Source organism: Lygodium microphyllum, chromosome 12, assembly GCF_053477565.2.
Source record: "Lygodium microphyllum isolate KBCC chromosome 12, Lygodium_microphyllum_v1.1.10, whole genome shotgun sequence".
NCBI classification, from domain to species: domain Eukaryota; kingdom Viridiplantae; phylum Streptophyta; class Polypodiopsida; order Schizaeales; family Lygodiaceae; genus Lygodium; species Lygodium microphyllum.
This window is the reverse complement of record NC_141146.1, coordinates 61,679,095-61,700,420: the sequence shown is the minus strand read 5'-3', so window position 1 is coordinate 61,700,420 and position 21,326 is coordinate 61,679,095. Positions and strand designations below refer to the sequence as shown.

At 38.7% G+C, this 21,326-nt stretch overlaps 1 protein-coding gene across 2 annotated transcripts in view; it reads left to right on the top strand.

Moving 5' to 3' along the window:
* Positions 1-8,468: 8,468 nt before the first annotated feature.
* The window catches only part of LOC148027823 (uncharacterized), a 38,717-nt gene continuing 25,859 nt past the window's right edge, over positions 8,469-21,326 (top strand). The window contains exons 1-4 of one of the 2 annotated variants that reach the window (XM_087689532.1): positions 8,469-8,876; positions 8,955-9,020; positions 9,217-9,461; positions 9,587-9,715. In XM_087689532.1, the coding sequence (XP_087545658.1) occupies positions 8,717-8,876; positions 8,955-9,020; positions 9,217-9,461; positions 9,587-9,715 (600 nt within the window). In that variant the 5' untranslated portion in view covers positions 8,469-8,716. The remainder of the gene's footprint in view (positions 8,877-8,954; positions 9,021-9,216; positions 9,462-9,586; positions 9,716-21,326) is intronic. The other variant, XM_087689533.1, reaches the window with a different exon arrangement.

The window sequence follows — 21,326 nt, the reverse complement described above, 5'->3', positions numbered from 1 at the left end:
CGTGAGGTTCAATGCAAAACCATGCATATATTGTCCTCACTACTACACCAAAACATTCTTGGTGGACCCTTTGGCTATTTTTTCATGTCACACTTGCCATGCATTACTTCCCCTTACCGTACGGTATGCACCACATACAACAGCATCTTTCCTGATTGGCAGGATGGTGCAACTCTACGACAAGAGTTACATGGGCATCTGCACTATTTCTGATTGTGCATATAATAATGAGAATGAGGAGCACCCGTTCACTCTCTCATTTCCCAACGGGTCAGTGGTGACACGTGTGTTTGGCTTCTAGACTCAGGATGTTGGTATTGTACTCATGAGTAGCACACTCTTGAGCATGATGTAGTGCGATACTCTCTTTGGAATTTGGATAGTCCTCAATACACATATCCTTTGGTGTTTGAGTAAACCTTGCTATGTGGATCATTCACTTACATTGCAAATTCATCGCATATTTTGTTTTTATGACTCGTGTATAACAAATAGGACAACACATAATTTTTGGCATGACACATGTGTGTTTCATCTAGGTGGGCGAGGCATTCTAGTCAACATGCATGCTAATTTTGTTGCCTACTTGTAGTTACCAAGCATGCAAATGACATGTAAGAGTGAATACAATGTCATGGGTGTTGAATGTTTACAAGCTTGAAAGTGCTTCCAAGCAAGGGGGTGGCCAAGTTTTGGATACATAGTTAACCCTTGTGTAAGGATTTCAAGTGGGTTCTTAGTTCTTGATTGGTACCCCTTAATTAGATATGCAACCCAAAATGAACAAGACTTGAATGTACGCAATTATATCAAGTTGATTTTACACGGGGAGCTAAGCTTGAGTAAACATTCATTTCACACATTAAGCATGCAAGACACACTAACTTTGTGCAATCTTGAAATTGGCAATATAGTGGAGCATATGCATCTATCAATTTGAAGCATATTGGTACCTAGATTAAGTTACTTGAATGTAAAAATGAGCTTATTGGTGGGCTGATATAGCAATGTGGTTCCAACAAAGTAGATGGATGGTTAGTATTGATTAGTACTTGTCAAATAATTGTGGCATTGTTATGGATGATCACAAGACTTCTTCATGTGGGCGATGCAAGTGATCTTAACGTAGATATGGACCTACTGATTTGCACGGAATGATTAGTGGCAAAAATGTCAAAAGTGTGAGTAGCATGCTACATTGGACGCTACCTGACAATAGACTAAGAAATGTCTAATGTGAGAGACCACGGGCTTGGTGAGGAAGGCTCGGTTGCATGACAGAATTATTTGGAAGCAAGCTATTCTTGGTAATAGGGGCAACTTAAATGTTGAGTTGGAGAATACATGGAACTTGTTTAGGACAAATATCATAAAGAATAATGAAGTGAACTCTAACAAAGAGATACAAATAATCAATCATGCAAGCATTCATGTATCATAGGTATGCCACTAGAAACCAATTATTTTGCAAACAACAATTTCAACCACAGTGCTACCCCTCGTTTTTGCAAGTGGATGGTTGGAAATAACCTAGTTTTTAAAAGACCTTGAAGTCATTGGCAATCTTAGTGGAGCTTACTTATGCAAGGCGAAGCAAAGTACAAAGTTATAAGCAACATGTGCCATGTTAGGCTCCTAAATAAAGTTTTCTCTTCCAATGACAAAATCATCCAATGTAACTCATGTTTTGAATTAGCAAGAGATAATAGCATTTGCAAACTAACCTATGTAAAAAATGCATGGAGGAAATTACTAACTTGCATAGGTTTTTGGAGAATAAACATGTAAACTTAATGAAAATGTATGACATGGGAATGCAACTCCATTATCCATGTGAAAAAACAAAACCTAGATTAGAATATGTCAACTCTTTGCATTGATTAAATATCAAAAAAATTTCCCCAACCAAAAAACTTCCTCGAAAATGAATCCCCTCTTTGATTTCAATAAGCGAAGAGCGAGATGTTTTCATTGATGAGTTTTTAATCTACGACTTAAGCCAATGATGTGTTAGCTTTTTGCACATAATGTCATTTTCTTCAAAAGCTCTCCTCTTTAACATCAAATTCTAGGTTGCTAATAGGGAAAGAGAAGTATCCCTATGCAACATGTCAAGCAATTGACTATTAAGTAATACATTCTTAAGTTAGAGTTTGTAAATTCCTTTTGTGATTTTCTTTTTGCAACATATAAAGAGCCATATGCATTCATTATAAAATACAAATACTATGTCATTGTGCTAATGTTTGAATGAAGGTTCTTACTCAACCTCTCTGTTTGTTACCAATGATATTCTTAAGATAAGCATATTGAGGTTTATAAAAAATGATCAATTTTGGAAGCCAATAGAAGTTTACAAGCTCTTTATTGTGACCATCTCTTCCAAAGGTCTTTAGAGGTTTCCTGAACTTGCTTTCACAAGTATAAAGTAAGTCCTCCCTTTATATTTTAGAATGATGTGAGCATACCACTTTGCATTAAGGTGCCCTCAAAAAAACATTCACCCACCTACCAACATTTATGTAGACCATTGGACATAAAATATCAGTGCCATAATAATGAAACACAAGTAGTCAATATAAGTACGTGAACTTAAGCATTGTGGAGGACTATCATTGGCTTGACATTTATATCTAGGAGCACATGAGACCTAAACTGTTTATTATATACATAGAAAAGCTAGTATGTTAATCATGTTTTATTTATTCAAAGCTACAATCCTCTCCTCCCACTTACAATGACTAATATTTTTGTTGCAACCATGGTGTATCACATCTAAACAATGGCGTAATTTGCTCTACTTCTAAGTTAATACAACACCAACCCCATGAAAAGGACACAATTTTTTAGGTGAGAAGTCACTCATCATGTATAAAGAGCTAAATACAAAGGAATTATACTAGAGGAGGAAACACATGGTAGTTTTTGAGAACCGTCAAGAGTTCTACAAACCCATTGGGTCTCTTGAAGTTGAGAAGAGTATTGTGATTGTAAACTAAATAACTTTTATATGTGTTACATGTAACAAGCCTAAGTAAATCCTATGCATGAAGTGGGAGTAACATGCTGCATAAGGATCAAGAATGGTCTTTTCCTATAGTTATGAAACATGCAATCAACTATATCCACTGAAATGTTGAAACCCCATCAAATTGTACTTTCAATGCTTCCAAGGCATGCAACCATCTATTTTTAGGACATGTTAAAACTAATATAGTATTATTAGTTTCTCGAACAAAAGAGTTCTCAACCTTTTTGTAACACGAAGAGGAATTATTGAGGAAAAGGTAAGTTATTCCCAACTCTAAGCATTAATCACCTCAGGTAGCAAGCAACTCTCTATTGTTCAAGAATCATGTGCTTGATCAAATTATGTTCTAAATGTGTCCATCTTTTTGGGAGATGTGCTGTGTGTGTCAAAGATCCTATATGTCATAGAAATGGTGTGGTAGAAATGTACAACTCAGCCCATGTTCTCTCCATCATGCCCAAGTCACACAAAGCAATGTAAACACGGTGGCAAGACATTGCATAAGACAATCCATCTAAGCATGCCAAAAGACAATCCATATGAGCATAAGATAATGCCTTATCTCGAACTTCTTTATACACCTTGAGAGAAAAATGTCACAAAAAGTCACACCCTGCCAAACTTCTCAAGACACCATGAGAGCAAAAACCTAGAACAATACTCACCAAGTACATGGCACAATGTGAAAGAAACCTAGAACAATTTTCCATCACCACATCCTCAATTTGCTAGCATGTCAAGAGACCACTTGTGAAGGTCCTCTCTGATCTTGGCCACATGGCCACATACCTACTATCGAACTATGTCCTCCTTAGCTGCAATGAGCAAAGGCTAATGTAACTAAGCAAGGCAAGCTACAAATCCAAAAGTAAAAATATACTAAAAAACAAGTAATGCATACCTAGTTCCTCATTGGCTTCCCCACCACACCACCGTCAATAAAGGCCTTCATGTATGCCATCACATAAAACCCACAATCAACCGCATTTGTTTGCTAGGGGGACCTGTGAATGAAACTATAAGACGACGCCTTAGCGAAAAGTAAAGCAACAGACAATGTTGGTGAGCTTTATGCCATGCTTTAGTTGCAGGACCTTTATATTGATCAACTTCATCTCATCAATTGAAGATAATGTCTTGAAACACTCTACGTCTAGACAGCCCTTTGACAAGGCAATGATGGCCCTGACACGTAGACATATTAGAGAAAATATTCATCCATGACAATAATGCATGCTATGTGGATGTGTATAGGGTTGAAGGTACCTCTTCACGGTTCACAGACACTCCATGGCATCTGTACATCCCAAGGAGTCAAGGTACATGATCACACCTTGATCAACTGGATAGTCGGTGGTTCACTCTTTTGATGCATGGATTATGAACCACGTATAGGCTCCAATGCCCTCTGGAATTGAAACATATATTAACATTGCAAACCCTAAATACTTATGAAACCAACTGAGCCATGTGCAAGTAAGCGCAAGATGCAAGCCCTAAGCTCATATGTAGCCAATTGAGTCACGTGAATGTAAAAGCACATTGCAACCCTTAAGAAACATGAAAGTATTTCAATCACATGAGCCACGAGTGCAATTAGACCATGCAAAAGTAGAACGCAATTGAGCCATGTGCACCTCAAGACCATTGGCAGGAAGATAAATATCGCTCGCGTAGAGTCAGTGCCACCAAAGTAGTTCTGTAATGCCACATCCTCGTCCTTTTCCTCGATCATGTTCAAATATTGATACCAAAGAGAATCAATGAAGCAAACATAAAAAACGTGCTCTCTTGGGAGCACGTACTCCATCCAACTATGAAAGGAAACATAATTTAGTACCATAAACTTTTGAAGCCTAAAGCCGAAAACATTGCACTATGCCTAAACCCTTACTTACATGGCAAATAAATTCATGGTCCTGGTACTCACCTCTTTTGCACTCACCTATGCAGTTATCAAGCCATTGTCAATGTCCATGCGAAGCTTCGACACACAAGCTACGAACTCTGTGTGCACACCACGATCCAACCTGAAATGCAAAAAAACCAAAACTGATTACAAAACGGAACTTAGGCTATCGTAAGCAACATACCTACTAGGTACACACCTTGAAGTGGCACTCTTTTTGCCCCCATGTATTTGCGGGGGATCTATCCTTGATCATGTCAATGGTGCTACCCCTAATCGTGAACACACAATGGGAGGGGGGGACTTATCGGCTCGAGAGGGGAAGAGACAGTGATAGGGGATGGTCGTGGTGATAAGAGGTGTGATGTGTACTGCTTCTCCTCACCCTGCAATGCCATGCATTATATTTTCATAACACAATGCAACCAATAAAATGCAACATGATGCCAAAAAGTATTAGACCATTTCGAAAGCATAAGCAACACATTTCACAACAAACCTACAATGCAACATGCTCAATAGCGTGGGGGGACCCATCCTTGAGTAAGCCATCCAAATCCATCTCAGGGTGATGTTCCATCGTATGCAACTCACGATGAGGGTCGATGGCATGACCCTCACTGTGAGCCGCCTCCTCAATCTCAACCTGTGCCCTCTCCTGTGTGCGAGGTTGTTTCTGAGGCAGAGAAATTATTCACAAATGCATATATGTGAGAAGAAGTTATATCTGGGGTTTCAACAATATATTACACTATTCATGCAAGAAAAAAGAGATTAGACACTATTCATGTGAGAAAAAAGAGACAATCCATGCGAGACAATCCATATATGATTTTTAAAAAAATCACAATACTCATGCGAGATAAAGAGATTAGATACTTACATGCGCTCCATACGCCTCGACAATACACCTTTTCGTGCACTCGATGCGATGCTCTCTCTTCCAATTGTACTTGACTAATACTTTTCTCACAAATGCATGGACATACTCCTCATGTGTCACGGTGTGCTCTGTCTCCTCCAATAGGCCCACAACCGCTAGGCTCAGGGATATTGAGCTCTCTCATACTTTCTCCTCGCTAGCTCTAGCTTTCTCTCTAGATTGCCAATTTGTGCCTCTGTCTTCCATTGCCATGCACCGACAGTGGTGTGGGCACGCGACGTACTAATTGGGTGACTTGTCTTCCTATGGGGAATGTGGCACTCTATGCCATGCTCAACTCTCAGATGCTCAACCATCCGTGCCCTCCTTACAATGTTGGCGTGCTGCTTTGAGCACAAGATGTATGCATGGGATTGGCAGGCTATATTGCCGTCGGGTAGAGTAATGTCTACATAGGATGCATAACCATATGTAAGCACACATGTGTAGTGAGTGCCGCTGCTATCTTACACCATGAAAATTCAATGAAAAAAGAGAATCACACTTTCACAGCATTTGCTCTATAAGCATGCTCTTATTGAGGGGTTGGAGAGGTCAATATCGTCATTTGTTTGGGATACAGTGTCCCCGTGAGAACCTCTGCGTACCCGATGGAAAAACGATGAAACCTAAAAAGAACACAAATTGAAACACTTGAAATGGAAACAATCTAGAGAAACTATTGCATGCGATCCATATTCCAAAAGAAACAAGGGAACCTAGCCTCTTCTTCGCACGTATGATTGAAGCACCCACTGAGAACTGCGCATGCGACGAGGTCTGACTTCTCGTACTCGGAGCCATACAAACAACCTACCAAAAAATTAGTGTACATTTGAAAAACCATATTGCGAATGGGGGTTGGGTGACGTGTTAAGGTGCTCAAACTATCATTTATACTAGAGACCAAGAATGTATTGAATGTAAAGCAATGAAAAGAAGTGGATCATACTCAATTTTCAAACAACAAACAATGTGTACAAAGGTATCAAATTCACTTTCAACTATATGTACAACTCACATTATTAAACAACAAACAAAACTATAATTAAATTTTACATTTAGTATGCACACTAACCCAATTTCAAACAATTATGGAGCATTAGTCACTGCAAGTTGATTGCATTTGTGAGTTATATCGTCAACCAATTCAAGATGTGTGGAATTCATTCCTGCCTTCTCTATGAAAAGGAGTTATAAACAAACTTTTTGCAAAGCATAACATAAGCATATCAATTAGATGCACGTGGCTACTTCATTGGATGCACCATTAAAGTGTGCATGTACAACATCATTGTTAGATATCATTAAAGCATGGTGTCACTATTTATTAAATGTTGGAATGATATTTTTTTCATAAGACGCAACTAATATGGATCAAAATGGGGATTGCCATTATGTATCTAGACGAGATGCAAACTTCCAAAAGACAAGATACTGAAGCAAAGATTAAGTGAGTGACTATTACCTGAGTAACAATATAAAACTCATGCAAGAATAAATACATTGCTAGCGTATGAGAAAGCCCAAGTGAACAACACTTGTTCCATGTAGCTTGATGGTTTATGACTCCTCAACAAAGACATATTCAAAGATAAAGGTGCTCGATATCCTACGCATATCTCTATACAACTTGAAAAAAGAATTTATTTGCTAAATTCGAATCTTGTTCACGTGTGCTCTCTTCAAACTTTTAAACGGACCCTCGTTTCCAAGTGAGATGCATGAAGGTGTAGTTGATCATATTATACATAATTGGTTGTCCTAACGAAGAATGCACAATATCATTTAGAAAATGTCAAGCCAATCCAGAGTTTCGTAAGATGTTATCAAGATGCTTTGATGGTTTTAGTGATATATTTGCCATTTTGTGCGTCATAAATCACCAAACAAAGATACAAAGAGATCTTAGCTTTATTGTTGCTTGTCAAGATCCTTGATTCTATGAGATATTCTATGCCTTGAAAACAATTGAAAGTATCTGTTTTGATTGGATTAAATAGGATGACCACCTACGTCCACATGGTTTTCTTATGATTGTGAATGCATTGCCATGATACATATACATCTAAAATTACACATGTATAGCTTGATGCCTTATGCGTGATGAAATTGGTATGCATTCCATGCCTTGAAAACAATTGAAAGTATCCATTTTGATTGGTCTTAATATTGCTGATTAATACATTTGAAGTAATTAAGACATGCATGGGCATCGATACAATTGACACCTTCAAAGCGATCATCTATGCACAATTATCTCACCAATTCATGCATGGTTCTGAGATACCTTCGATACGCTCGGGGATGGCCTTTGAGGGATTGTCTTCAACATTGCACTTCTCCTCTCTGCGTTGTTGAGGTTGCACGATCACCCGTCAAGGCTTGATGATGTTGATCCCCTGGGCGATGGCTGCGCGATGACCCGAACCACCAACCTTAGAACCTCGTCAACTCGCTTAGGACCCTCCATAAGCACAAAAAAAAAAACACGCAGGACATGGCAAGGTAAACAAAGCCCCTCCAATTTTGGTTGAGGTGCAATTTTGGTCATGTAGAGGGGCAGTGGTTCTTCATATCCCCACTAACCCTCATTTTTGAGTCATCTGGCCTTCAATTTTGGGCAAGGTTCCAATCCCCCAGATGAGTTTACTTTGGCCAAAAAGCAGTAGCCCAACTCGTCCCTGCGATCCACGGTCGCCCTCGAGCGTCGATACGGACCCTCACCACCTCAGCCCGTGGCACATAGTGCTGAGGTCCAGGAGTCGCAACCTAGAACTGTTATTTAGTGTAAGGTGAATCTACCGTTAGCATCCGTATCCTCATACTGAACTCACGGTCATAGAGCAACAACATGATCAAGCGGCAGTTCTATGCGCTTGAGCATCGTTCTCACGGGGACGAAGCATCTGCATCCTCTTCGTCCTCTTCAGAAGAGAAGGACGAAATTTCCGCTTCATCACGTCCCGAAGAAGAAGAAGAAGAGGAGGAGGAGGCAGAGGTCTCGTCGCCAGGTACCCTTGCTCTTGCCGTTTTTTAAATATTTTCACAATGCAGTTCCTTCTTCAGCCTGTTTACGGTTCACTTCTCAGCTTCTAGTGAGGACAAGTTTCATGGCTCGGCTGATGAGGAGGACGAGAATGTTGCGAAAGTCTCAGGTATGGTATCCTTTTGTTTCATTTTTCCGTGTTTGATCAGTTTTACTAGTGTGCATTTTTAGACAGACATTCCATAGCCAGAGCTGCACATCGAGCTTCCAAAACATGTTTTCTCTGCATTCGCACCTCTCTTAGCAAGGCTTGAGTTCCCTTATAACAAAAGGACATTGAAATAGTGGCGTGTTTCGGTTATTAGACGAAGATGATGACAGGGATTCTCCAAAACATGTTTCAAAACAAACCTTCCAAAACAGACAACTCATTCCGAAGTCCAAGTTATCAAATCAATGGGCCGATGCGGTTGAAGAAACGATCAACGACAGAGTTGTTGATTTCAGTGAAGAATCTGTTATTGTCTGCAAGAATGTGTTGAAATGTAGGCTTTGCCCAAAGACAATCTGCCTATCAGGTGAAACCATGCAAGTGCACTTATCTTCCAAGGTGTGTTTCAAGTGGCCTCCTTTTTTGGAATTTTCTGTGTAGCTTATTCACTGAAAAATTTGTCCATTTTGAAAACATGCAAAAATAAGCCTAATGCAGTTTTGATATTTTTTCTACTAAAATAGAAACACAGACGGTCAGTCAAGCAACTAAATGAGGGAAAGCTGAAGGTCATACTAAATAGTGATGGAGAAGAGGAGGAGCAAGGTGAAACTCATGCTGAAAGATATGCGAGAATCATAGCCTTCTCAAAGGTTAATATGCACTTGTCATATATGTTTTTTGAAGTTATATGTATTTTTCTTTGAAAGATATCATTGTATTGTGGTTTTGTGTACATCAATGCTTTATTTTACTGATCCATCAATGACATATTTTTTTGGATGGGGGTTGGAGAGAGTGTGTCTTAACTATATCCCTATTTTGTATCCAAAAAATTGTCATGAAGGAAAAATACTTTGATATTTTTGTACTTTAGAATCATGCTAATTTTATACTCATTAATTTTCAGCCTTGTAAATTTAGCCCTTGCCTATGTAAATGTGCCCTTAACTTTAAAAATGAGTGTTGCCCATATTGGAAGGTTGTTCATGGTATCCTTGATGTTGTCCATACATAGGAATATTAAATGGTGGTTGCTGTCCACTGTTTTGTTGAGGCCAATCATGATTGGATAAGAGACTTGGTCTATTAGATTAAACTTGAGTATGAGAATTGTGTTGTTGCTGTCCATATGAGTTCGGGAGTGAATTCACATGCCCTTATTCATACCCACCAATATTTGGTCGAGGATAGAATTGTTTATAAAATGGATTGCAACCGTGGATGTCCTCTTCATGCCTAGAGCTTGCTTGAACCTTATCATGTGGATCTTGTCCATATGGCTGAGAATAGGCCTTGGATTGATGGGGTTGAGGTTGAAATGAAGTGGGCTGAATAAAATCTTTAGCCTTTGACAATTCCTTAATCTCAAATTGTCCTACCACCTTTGGAGTAGAGGGATTGGGTTGCTCTTTAGCCAAAGGAGGAATTTGGAACATTAGGACGAGTTGTAGGCAACATTTTTTTACTAAAGATAGCTACTAACTTGTCAATACCCATCCTCATACCATCAAGGTCTGATTTCATATCATTAATATTATTTGAGAGTTGTTGTAGACTGTTAGAGTTCATGGAAGCATGGGACATCTCAACTCCGTTCGTTGGTTGATTGATAAGAGAATGAGTGAAGCTTATATCAACCTTTTCATTCTCATAATGCATGCAGTGTATAGCTTCTTGAGGGCTTTCATATTCATGTTCATGTTGGTATTTTCTCAGCTCTTTATTGATGGTCTCCAAAATAAATCACTTTTCTTATTTCTTGCCATAAGTAACTTCCTGTCTTGTATATACAGCAGAAGAAAAACTAAAATATCTTGAGTTCTAGTGCTCCGAATAACAAACTCTTTGGCATTGTTTGAAGCTTGAGAAGTCCCCTTTTTAACGAGCTATCAAGTATTGAAAGTAGTTGAATATAGAAAATTCTGTAAGCAGTTTACTGTAGCTGTTTGGAAATTCCTGCAACATCTGTCAATACTGAAAATAACCCCCAATTAACAAATGCCAACAATAGTATTCATAATGCTCAGTATAACTCTGTCCACAATTGTCACTTGCATTGCATTATGTTGCTATGTATTTGCTTTTACATCATGTAATCGTGTACCAAATATACCATGATGAAGGCTGAATTGTTATTCCCTTGAGTGGTACCTGTATCTGAACTTAAATGCGTGGAATCCGAGACTTAAGGGGTGCGTAAATTTCCCTCTTAAGCTGGCTTGTGTTCCCCTTTAGGGTCCTTGTTAGTAGGGGAGGGTCACCTCTCTTTTGTCCTACCAACTCGCCCGGCATCCACTTTTTCTTGTGGGTATATACATGGTAGTTCAATGCTAGGCTCTAAAAATCAGCATGAAATACATGGAATGAAAATAATTTGATTGTCCTTTTATGCTATGCAAGAACTCCAATGAAATGGATTGAAATTTAAATGGAGATAGGTAAGGGATAATCTTAGTAGTGACTCATTGCTTAACAATTCTTATTCCACTTACCATTGGGTAAAATTTCACACTGACAATGAAACAAATAGGCAAACAATTCAATATCAGGGTTAGGTAAATGAAATGAGAATTTGAGGCACTTGAAAGTGATTATTTTAGTGAATGAGAGTGATTATGCAATGATCAATCCCTAAGATAGCTCTATAGATTTCCCATCCAATTCAATATCAGGGTTAGGTAAATGAAATGAGAATTTGAGGCACTTGGAAGTGATTATTTCAGTGAATGAGAGTGATTATGCAATGATCAATCACTAAGATAGCTCTATGGATTTTCCATCCATTCTATCAAATACATTTCATGGAAAATCCATAGAGCTATCTTAGTGATTGATCATTGCATAATCACTCTCATTCACTGAAATAATCACTTCCAAGTACCTCAAATTCTCATTTCATTTATCTAACCCTGATATTGAATTGTTTGCCTATTTATTTCATTGTTCTGAGTAAAATTTTATCCAATGGTAAGTGAAATAAGAATTGTTAAGCAATGAGTCACTGCTGAGGCTATTTCTTACCTATCCCCATTTAAATTTCAGCCCATTTCATTCGAGTTTTTGCATATCATAAAAGGGCAATGAAATTCTTTTCATTTCATGCATTTCATGTTGATTTTTAGAGCCTAGCATTGAACTGCCATGTATATACCCACGAGGAAAAGTGGATGCTGTGCGAGTTGGTAGGACAAAAGAGAGGTGACCCTTCCCTACTGACAAGGACTCTGAAGGGGAGCACAAACTGGCTTGAGAGGGAAATTTGCACATTCCTTAAGTCTCGGATCGCACGCATTTAAGTTCAGATGCAGGCGTACCACTCAAGGGAACAAGAATTCAGTCTTCATCATGGTATATTTGACACGAAATTACACGATGCAAAAGCAAATGTATGGCAACATAATGCAATGCAAGTGGCAATTGTGGATAGAGTTATGCTGAGCATAATGAATGCTATTGTTGGCATTTGTTAATTAGGGGTTATTTTCAGTATTGGCAGATGTTGCAGGAATTTTCAGACAACTAAAGTAAACTGTTTATAGAATTTTCTGTATTCAACTACTTTCAACACTTGATAGCTCGTTGAAAAGAGGACTTCTCAAGCTTCAATCAACGCCAAAGAGTTTGTTATTCGGAGCACTAGAACTCAAGATATTTTAGTTTTTTTTCTGCTGTATATACAGTACAGGAAGTTACTCATGGCAAGAAATAAGAAAAGGGATCCTATTTTGGAGACCATCTATGAAGAGTTGAGAGAATATCAATATAAACATGAAGATAAAAGTCCTCAAGAAGCTATACACCGCATGCATTATGAGAATGAAGAGGTTGATATAAGCTCCACTCATTCTCTTGTCAATCAACCAACGAACGGAGTTGAGATGTCCCATGCTTCTATGAACTCTAACAGTCTACAACAACTCTCAAATGATATTAAAGACATGAAATGAGGCCTTGATGGTATGAGGATGGGTATTGACAAGTTAGTGGCTATCTTTAGTGAAAAGATGTTGCCTACAACTGGTCCTAATGTTCCAAATCCTCCTTTGGCTAAAGAGCAACCACAACCCTCTATTCCAAAGGTGGTAGGACAATTTGAGATTGGGGAATCGTCAAAGGCTAAAGATTTTATGCAGCCCACTTCATTTCAACCTCAGCCCCATCAATCCAAGGCCTATTCTCAGCCACATGGGCAAGATCCACATGATAGGGTTCAAGCAAGCTCTAGGCATGAAGATGATATCCACGGTTGCAATCCATTTTATAAACAATTCTATCCTCAACCAAATATTGGTGGGCATGAACAAGGGCATGTGAATTCACCCCCAAACTCATATGGACAGCAACAATACAATTTTCATACTCAAGTTCAGTCTAATAGACCAAGTCCCTTATCTAATCATGGTTGGCCTCAACAAAACAGTGGGCAGCAACTACCGTTTAATATTTCTATGCATGGATAACATCAAGGGTACCATGGACAACCTTCCAATATGGGCAACACTCATTTTCAGCTTCAAGGACATTATTTTCAGCCACAAGGTTATGGTATGCAGTATGGACAGTAAACCCCATATGCACAAGGAACTTGAAATAATGAATTTCCTAGGCAAGGTTCAATTGGTAACTCTTTTGGACAGCAATACCATAATGGACAGCAGCACTACAATGGGCAGCCACCTCAATATGAGAGAGAGTATAAAGAGAAAATTGTCATTTCAAATTTCAAAGGAGAGAATCCTTCACCCACGGAGTTGGAGGAGTGGTTTGACAAATTGGAGATGTACTTTTTCCTTTATCCAAGGCCCAAAAATGCCAAAGTGAAGTTTGCAGCCTTTTATTTAGAAGGCTATGCACATACTTAGTGGAGATATATGACAAGAATCGGGCATGACTTCTTATCTTGGGAAGCACTAAAGAATGCTATGATTGAAGTTTTTGTCTCTCCCATTGAAAAAGAGTGCTTGGAAAAGAAATGGTATGCCCTTGAGCAACGTGGTCTCTCGGTTAGAGAGTATCCAAATCAGTTTTTAAACCTCTCAATGTATGTTCATGGAGTCTCCGATAGTGCCAAATTGAACAAGTATATATTTGGTTTGGAGTCTACCTTATCATCCGAAGTTGGAGCTATGAAGCCTACATCTTTGCAACCTGCCATTCAATTTGCTGAGCGTTATGGACAGAAATACAAGAGTTTCCAGCCAAAAACAGGGCATTTATTTCAGCCTACACAGTCCCCAAAGACATCAGGCCATTATGGGCATGTAAGGTCTGATTTTCAGCATGTTGGGAAGCTAATAAATGTTCATAGCAATACCTACAGCAAGATACCAACTTTCCCCACTGTTTATAGACTAAAGCAGGGCAACAATTTCAGATCTAATGCTGAAAATAAGTTTGATAGAAAAATGATTGATATTAGTGTCAAAATTTTAGCCCCTATCCAAGGCAAGCATATGTCTAATGACAAGCTCAAAGAAATGTATGCCAAAGGACTATGCTTTAAGTGCGGGGAGAAATGGTCATCGGACCATAAGTCCAAGTGCAAGGCTAAGAATTTGAAGGTTAGCATGATTTATGAAGATGATTCTGATGCTGAACCTATTGAGGGGAGTCTTGCACAGCTTGAAGGCTCTACTACTCAAGAAGAGATGCATGAAAATGAAGGGAGTATCCATTATGAGTTTGTGACCCAATGGATGGCTTTCCTTTTGATCCGGGCGGTCATTACATGGATGATTCTTGGACTGATTTACATCCTTCGCTATGTTTCATATCAAATGATGCATGGAGTGGTTCAAGATGGGACAATACTCTACGCCTCAAAGGCCAAATTAAGGGAATGACCGCTCACATACTCATTGATACGGGCAGCACACATAGCTTCAATTCCAAATCACTCCAATGGGCTGAAATTGAGTACACATGATATGCCTTATTCTCTCAAAATCCAAGTGGCAAATGGAGACTTTGAAAATAGCAATCAATGCCGCCCAAATGTTCCTATTACTCTATCTCCATTATGTATTACATCAGTGAGTTTGGTCGCATTAGAAATGGGTCCCATTGACATTATACTTGGCTACAATTGGCTGAAATCTTTGGGCAGATTTGCCATGGATCTTAACAAGCTGGAAATGGAATTTCAATGGTGTGGATGGCAAGTAACTCTACATGGTGTTGAGAAGAAGAAAATGGAGGTGATCAGCTCCAAGAAGATAAAAAAAGAGATAAATGCAAAGGCATGCATGTTCACTATTCTTCTTTCAAAGATTGATGAGGATCAGCCCTCTCCTCCTACCAATGACATAGATCCATGTCTTTGCAAGTTGCTGAAGGATTATGATGATATTTTTCAGCCACCTACTTCCCTTCCTCCCAAAAGAGAAGTGGATCATCCAAACCACCATATCGCCTCTCCAAAGTGGAAAGGGAAGAGGTAGAGCGCCAAGTGAAAGAGCTATTAGAAATGGGTCTCATCAAGGCAAGCCAATTGCCTTTTGCCTCTCCGGTCCTTCTTGTAAAGAAGAAAGATGGCTCTTTTCGCATGTGTATCGACTATCGCGATCTTAACAAGGTCACTATTAAGAATAGGTATCCAATACCTAGAATAGATGACCTCCTAGATGAATTGAAGGATGCTAAGGTGTTTTCCAAGATTGACTTGAGATCGGGGTATCATCAAATACGCATGAAGGAAGGGGATGAGTTTAAAATAGCCTTTAGGACGGAAAGATGCCTCTATCAATTCATGGTTATGCCTTTTGGTTTATCCAATGCTCCGGCTACATTCCAATTTCTTATGAATAAGATATTTCAGCCTTTGCTATTTCGGATAGTTTTGGTGTTCTTTGATGACATTTTGATCTATAGCAAGAACAAAGAGGACCATTTATAGCATGTAAAAGAGATATTTGATATATTGAGGAAGCACAAACTATTTGCCAAGGCAACTAAGTGTTCATTCATGACAAAGGAAGTTGAATACTTGGGTCATATAGTGGGAGAAGATGGAATCAAAGTGGATCCTAAGAAGGTGCAATGCGTCAAAGAATGACTTACTTCAACTAATGCCACTTCTTTAAGAGGCTTTCTTGGGTTATCATCTTTTTAATGTAGGTTTATGAAGAATTATGCTCATATTGCAGCTCCTCTTACTGATCGGCTGAAAAAAGAGGCATTCTTTTGGGACGAAATCGCCGACAAGAGCTTTAATGAGCTGAAGCAATTGCTTGTTTCAGCACCAATACTAGTTTGCCCTGATTTTTCCAAGACTTTTACCATCTATGCGGATGCTAGTGGTAGAGGTTTAAGGGTTGTTTTGGTTCAGGAGTATGGTGCCATTGCATTTGAGAGCAGAAAATTCGATAATAAAGAGAGGGAGATGCATGTGTATAAGCAAGAGATGCTTGCTATTCTACATGCGATCAAGAAATGGCATCATTATCTCTATGGAACACATTTTAAAGTCAAAAGCGATCATAGGGCGTTGAGGTATTTCTCTTACAGCCCAACCTTTCTCCCAAGCAAAAGAGATGGCTGGCTACCTTGCAGTCATATGATTTTGAAATAGCATACATGGCTGGAAAGGATAACGTTGTGGTTGATGCGTTATCTAGAATGTGGGCAAGCAGTTTATCTATAGTGTCTACAATTTATAAGGATTGGATAAACGATATCCAAGAAGAATATGTGCTGGATGAGCATGCTGTCTAGATTTTACAGAAATTACAGCAAGGACATGATGAAGAATTTCCAAATTTCAAAGGGCATAATGGACTCTTATGGTTTAAGGGTAAAGTGAACTTGGTTCCTAACAGTAAATTCAAGCTGAAAGTGCTCCATGAGATGCACTCATCACCAATGGGTGGTCATTTGGGTCTTTTCAGGACCTTTGACAAGGTCCATAAAAGTTTTTATTAGAAGGGTTTATGGAAGGACGTCAAGGAGGATGTATCTAAGTGTTTAGAGTGCCAACAAATTAAGGATTCCACCTTATTACCAGCCAGACTCCTTCAGCCTTTACCTATTCCTACGGGCAAATGGACCCACATTTCCATGGACTTTATAACGGGATTACCTACTACTAGTCATGGATGGAATAGTATCTATGTGGTTGTTGATGATTGACTAAATCAGCCCACTTTATTCCAACCAAAATACAATATTCAGCAAGGCAAGTGGTTGAGCAATTTATGGAAGGTGTGTTCAAGCTACATGGTATGCCAATGAGAATAGTATCGGATAGAGATATAAAATTCATGAGCAACTTTTGGAAAATTCTATTCTCTTCTATGGGTACTTTTCTCACTTCTAGTACAGCCTATCACCCCCAAACCGATGGGCAAACGGAGAGAGTCAATCACTTCGTGGAAGTATACCTTAGGCATTATTGTCATGACACACAAGCTTTATGAGATCGTTGGATCCACCTTGCTGGATTTTGCTATAACAACACGTATCACATGAGCATAGGTATGTCTCCATTTGAAGCACTTTATGGGTACAAAGTTCAAATTCCATCAGTTTTGTTTCATGAAGATATTAACCCCCAAACAAAGGAAGAGTTGGAAAGGATGGAGATGCTTAGGAGATAATGCAAGGACAGCATAAGGAAAGCACAAGAAGTAATGAAAGCTTATGCCAATGAGAAGAGAAGACATTTGGATTTCAAAGTTGGAGATTGGGTGTTTCTTAAAGTACCCAAAACACAGTATGCTTCATTGAAGGGTGGGAACACTAAGCTTGCTCACAGATTTTATGGACCATATTTGATAGTGGACAAAGTTGGAGAGCTTGCTTATAAGTTCCAACTACCTTCCTCCACTAGAATACATGATGTATTTCATGTTTCACAGCTTAAGAAGTATGTTGGACCTGATGTGCAGGTATTGGAAGAGTTGCCACCAATGGATGAAGCAGGATTTGTCATATATGAACCTGAAAGCATTATTGGAAAGAGAGAAAAAGTGCTTAGAAATCGTACTCTTACTGAGTACCTCATTAAGTGGAAGAGTCTACCTATAGAAGAATATTCTTGGCAACCATCCACTTATGTGAATGATTTTCCTTGGTTATTACAGGATGATACATGACAGACTGTGCATGGACTGTGCAGGGATAGCTTGCTGTGAGATATTACTGTCGGCAATAAAACTGTCCTGACTTTATCAAAAATTGATTTTGATGTTATGGGGTGATACTAGGGATTATATACTTCATTTCTATACCTCATATGTGTCATTTGGACCACTCTATCAAAAGTTATGACAGTTTTTGTTAATTAGCCCTGTTTAGACAGCAGCCAGTATACTCACAGTTTGGTATACATACAGGTCTCTCTTTCATGGAAAGTGCTTTCCTATCATATCGGAGCTACATGGGCATGATTACTATCATCCTTGGCATGGATTTGGTCCATTTATCCTTGGTTTTGAGGACAAAACCATCTTAGAATGGGATGGTTTGCCATGAAGGAAAATTACTTTGATATTTTTGTACTTTGGAATCATGCTAATTCCATACCTAGTAATTTCCAGCCTCGTAAATTCAGCCCTTGCCTATGTAAATGTGCCCTTAACTTTGGGAATGAGGGGTTAGGATAAAGAAGGCAAGAGGCTAGGAGAAGACATCTTTTGGCTCATTCACTAAGTTTTGTTGTTTACTTTCTTGATGTTAGCTTCCTTCTTGCTAGATGAAGCATCAGCCATGGCTATTATGTATTTTTGGAACCTCTCATCATTAACACATAGCAAGATGTCTTGGTGCAATATTTCTCTTGTTATTTTATGTCTGTTTCAGTTTATAGTTAGATTTCTTTTCTTGGTAGAATGCTTCATTACAGAAACTTCTCGTCAAACTTGTGCTTCAACATCATGTCAGCCCATTTCTAGAGATTCTTGTAGCGATAAAAAATCACATGATTTAAGAAGTCCTACAATTCTTGCATTCGACTTTGTCCATGTAAGACTCATAGTCCTAATGCACAACTCAACAAAAGATGAGAGAACATAAGAAAGGACAAAGAGATCCTCAAATCTTAATTACAAATTACAATAGTTTAATAGAGATTTATACGAGTATGAATCCTGAGAGTCTAAGTATGACCCAACATTTTGAACACAAAGTCTACTAATTATTCATTTGGCAACTTGTCCATTTGAAGAAGATACAAGCTTGATCCATGAACCACCACAACATCGAAAGAGTTCGGCTATAGCCCTATTTTGTGCAGTTTGACCATGCGTTTAGTCAACCTATCTGTTAGTTGCAATAAGCCAACCCTTTATTGTACTCGTCACTTGAATATTAAATTAGGTTGACTTTATAAAGTGCCATGCCAATAGATTTTAATGTTCACCTTAGGAAGGAATGTCACCTTAGCCAAGTGTAACTAGGGATGACTTGCTTTTCACAATGAGCAAGCAATGATCTATTGCCATGATTTGCCTCGAAGAGTCTTTATCTTGATCAAGCCACGGATACTCTGGCTTGCCTCAATCTTAGGTTTTGTTTGGCACATAGGTGGACTGACTCTTTGTTTCTCCTCGCAACTTGGCACAAACAAAATGAGCTGAAGATATGATCCTGATCCATAAATCATCATGGCTGTAATAGCTAAGCTACAGTTATGTTTTATCTAGCTTAATCATATGTGTAGCCAACTGGTTTATTAATCGCAATTAGCCAACACTTTATTTTAGTTGCCACTTGAATATTAAATCAGTATGACTTTATAAAGTGCCACATTAGTAACATTTAATGTTCACCTTAGGAAAAAATGCTACCTCAGCCAAGTGCAACGATTGACAAATGTGCCTTTCGCAATGAACAAGCGATGATCTACTGCCACAATCATGTGAGTGTGCACATTAGAAAGGAAAGTAAATACCTAGTCAATATAGAAGGAGACTAAGAGAAGCACAGTAGAATAAAGGAGCAAATCGGCAAAAAGATTGAATGATACAAGTTTGCAATCCTGCAATAGTTAACTTGGACTCGTAGCTTGGAGTGTCAATGTGGAGTGCCACATAAAGTTAGAAGATGAGACAGAAGAATGAGGATGGCAGGCTGAATGAACAATGAATGAATGGAGTGAGAGGAAAGGCTGCCTATATGTAGCTAGACTGATGCCATAATTAGCACATTAAGTGAACATGGGTCTAAATATGACTGTCTAGGTCAGCGTGCCCAAAGTTAGAGTGTCCATCCTCCTAGAAATGAAATGCAGTGGTGTGACCTCCACCTAAAGTGTTTAGGACACATGATGGAGAAACACGAAGTGAGAGCTCTAAATGCCCTTATTCAAAGTGAGAGAGAAGGAGCCCCAAATAGCTATGATAAGCTTTTCAAATGAGTAACTAATTGCTTCTTAATTAGATATTGTTTTTGATTACCGAGGTAATCAATGACTTAGTCATTAATCATAAGTGAGTTGCTCGTTGATCCAAACTTAAGCTCAAGGCTTACTTTATAACTTAAGTGCCCTAAGTGAGTTGCTTATTGGATGAAGCTTTCAAATGATCATTAAACCTAAGGTGCAAACTTTCAATTAATAAAAGGTTTACATTGCATTTGTTCCTTTTGTCTTGTCCTTGTACCACAGAGCATGTATACTTGTTTATTACATGCCTTGTTATCAAATCCTTCACTATTGGTGCAATGGTCATTGCGCTAAGAGGCAGGGGTGCCAGCATAAAAAGAATTCATTTTAATTGATCATTAAGTCCATTTCTCATTCTAGTGACATACTCATCCTCTTGAAATATTCCAAGCGATCTCGATTGCATATAGTTAAGATCCAACACAACATACAAAATGATGAATACATGTTTTCTAGCAACTAAGCATGTTGCTGTTACTTCATATAATTTCCATGTACCAATATCTAGATATGGTTTGAAGGAATGAAGCACACTATCGGCACTCTGTGTATTGGCAAATATATAAATGTCTATACATGATTTCAAGTAATCAAGCATGTAGATGTTGTTGTGCTAAGAAATGCACTTAGTCACTTAAATAGCCCCAAAACATGCTTATTTTATGCTTATTTTAGCCAAAATCCTAAAACGGGGAGTGGATCGAGAAAGTTAAGTGGGAGAGGATCTAGAACCCTAATTTTCTATAAATTGGCAGACTATCTCGTTTTTGCAGGTTTCAAGTGTTACCAGCTTGCTGCCCACACCCCGGTCACAGAGAACATCTTAGCCCTTGTTGTCCATCACTGTTCCCTACAGTCTGGCGTGTGTTTCCAGCCCTCCA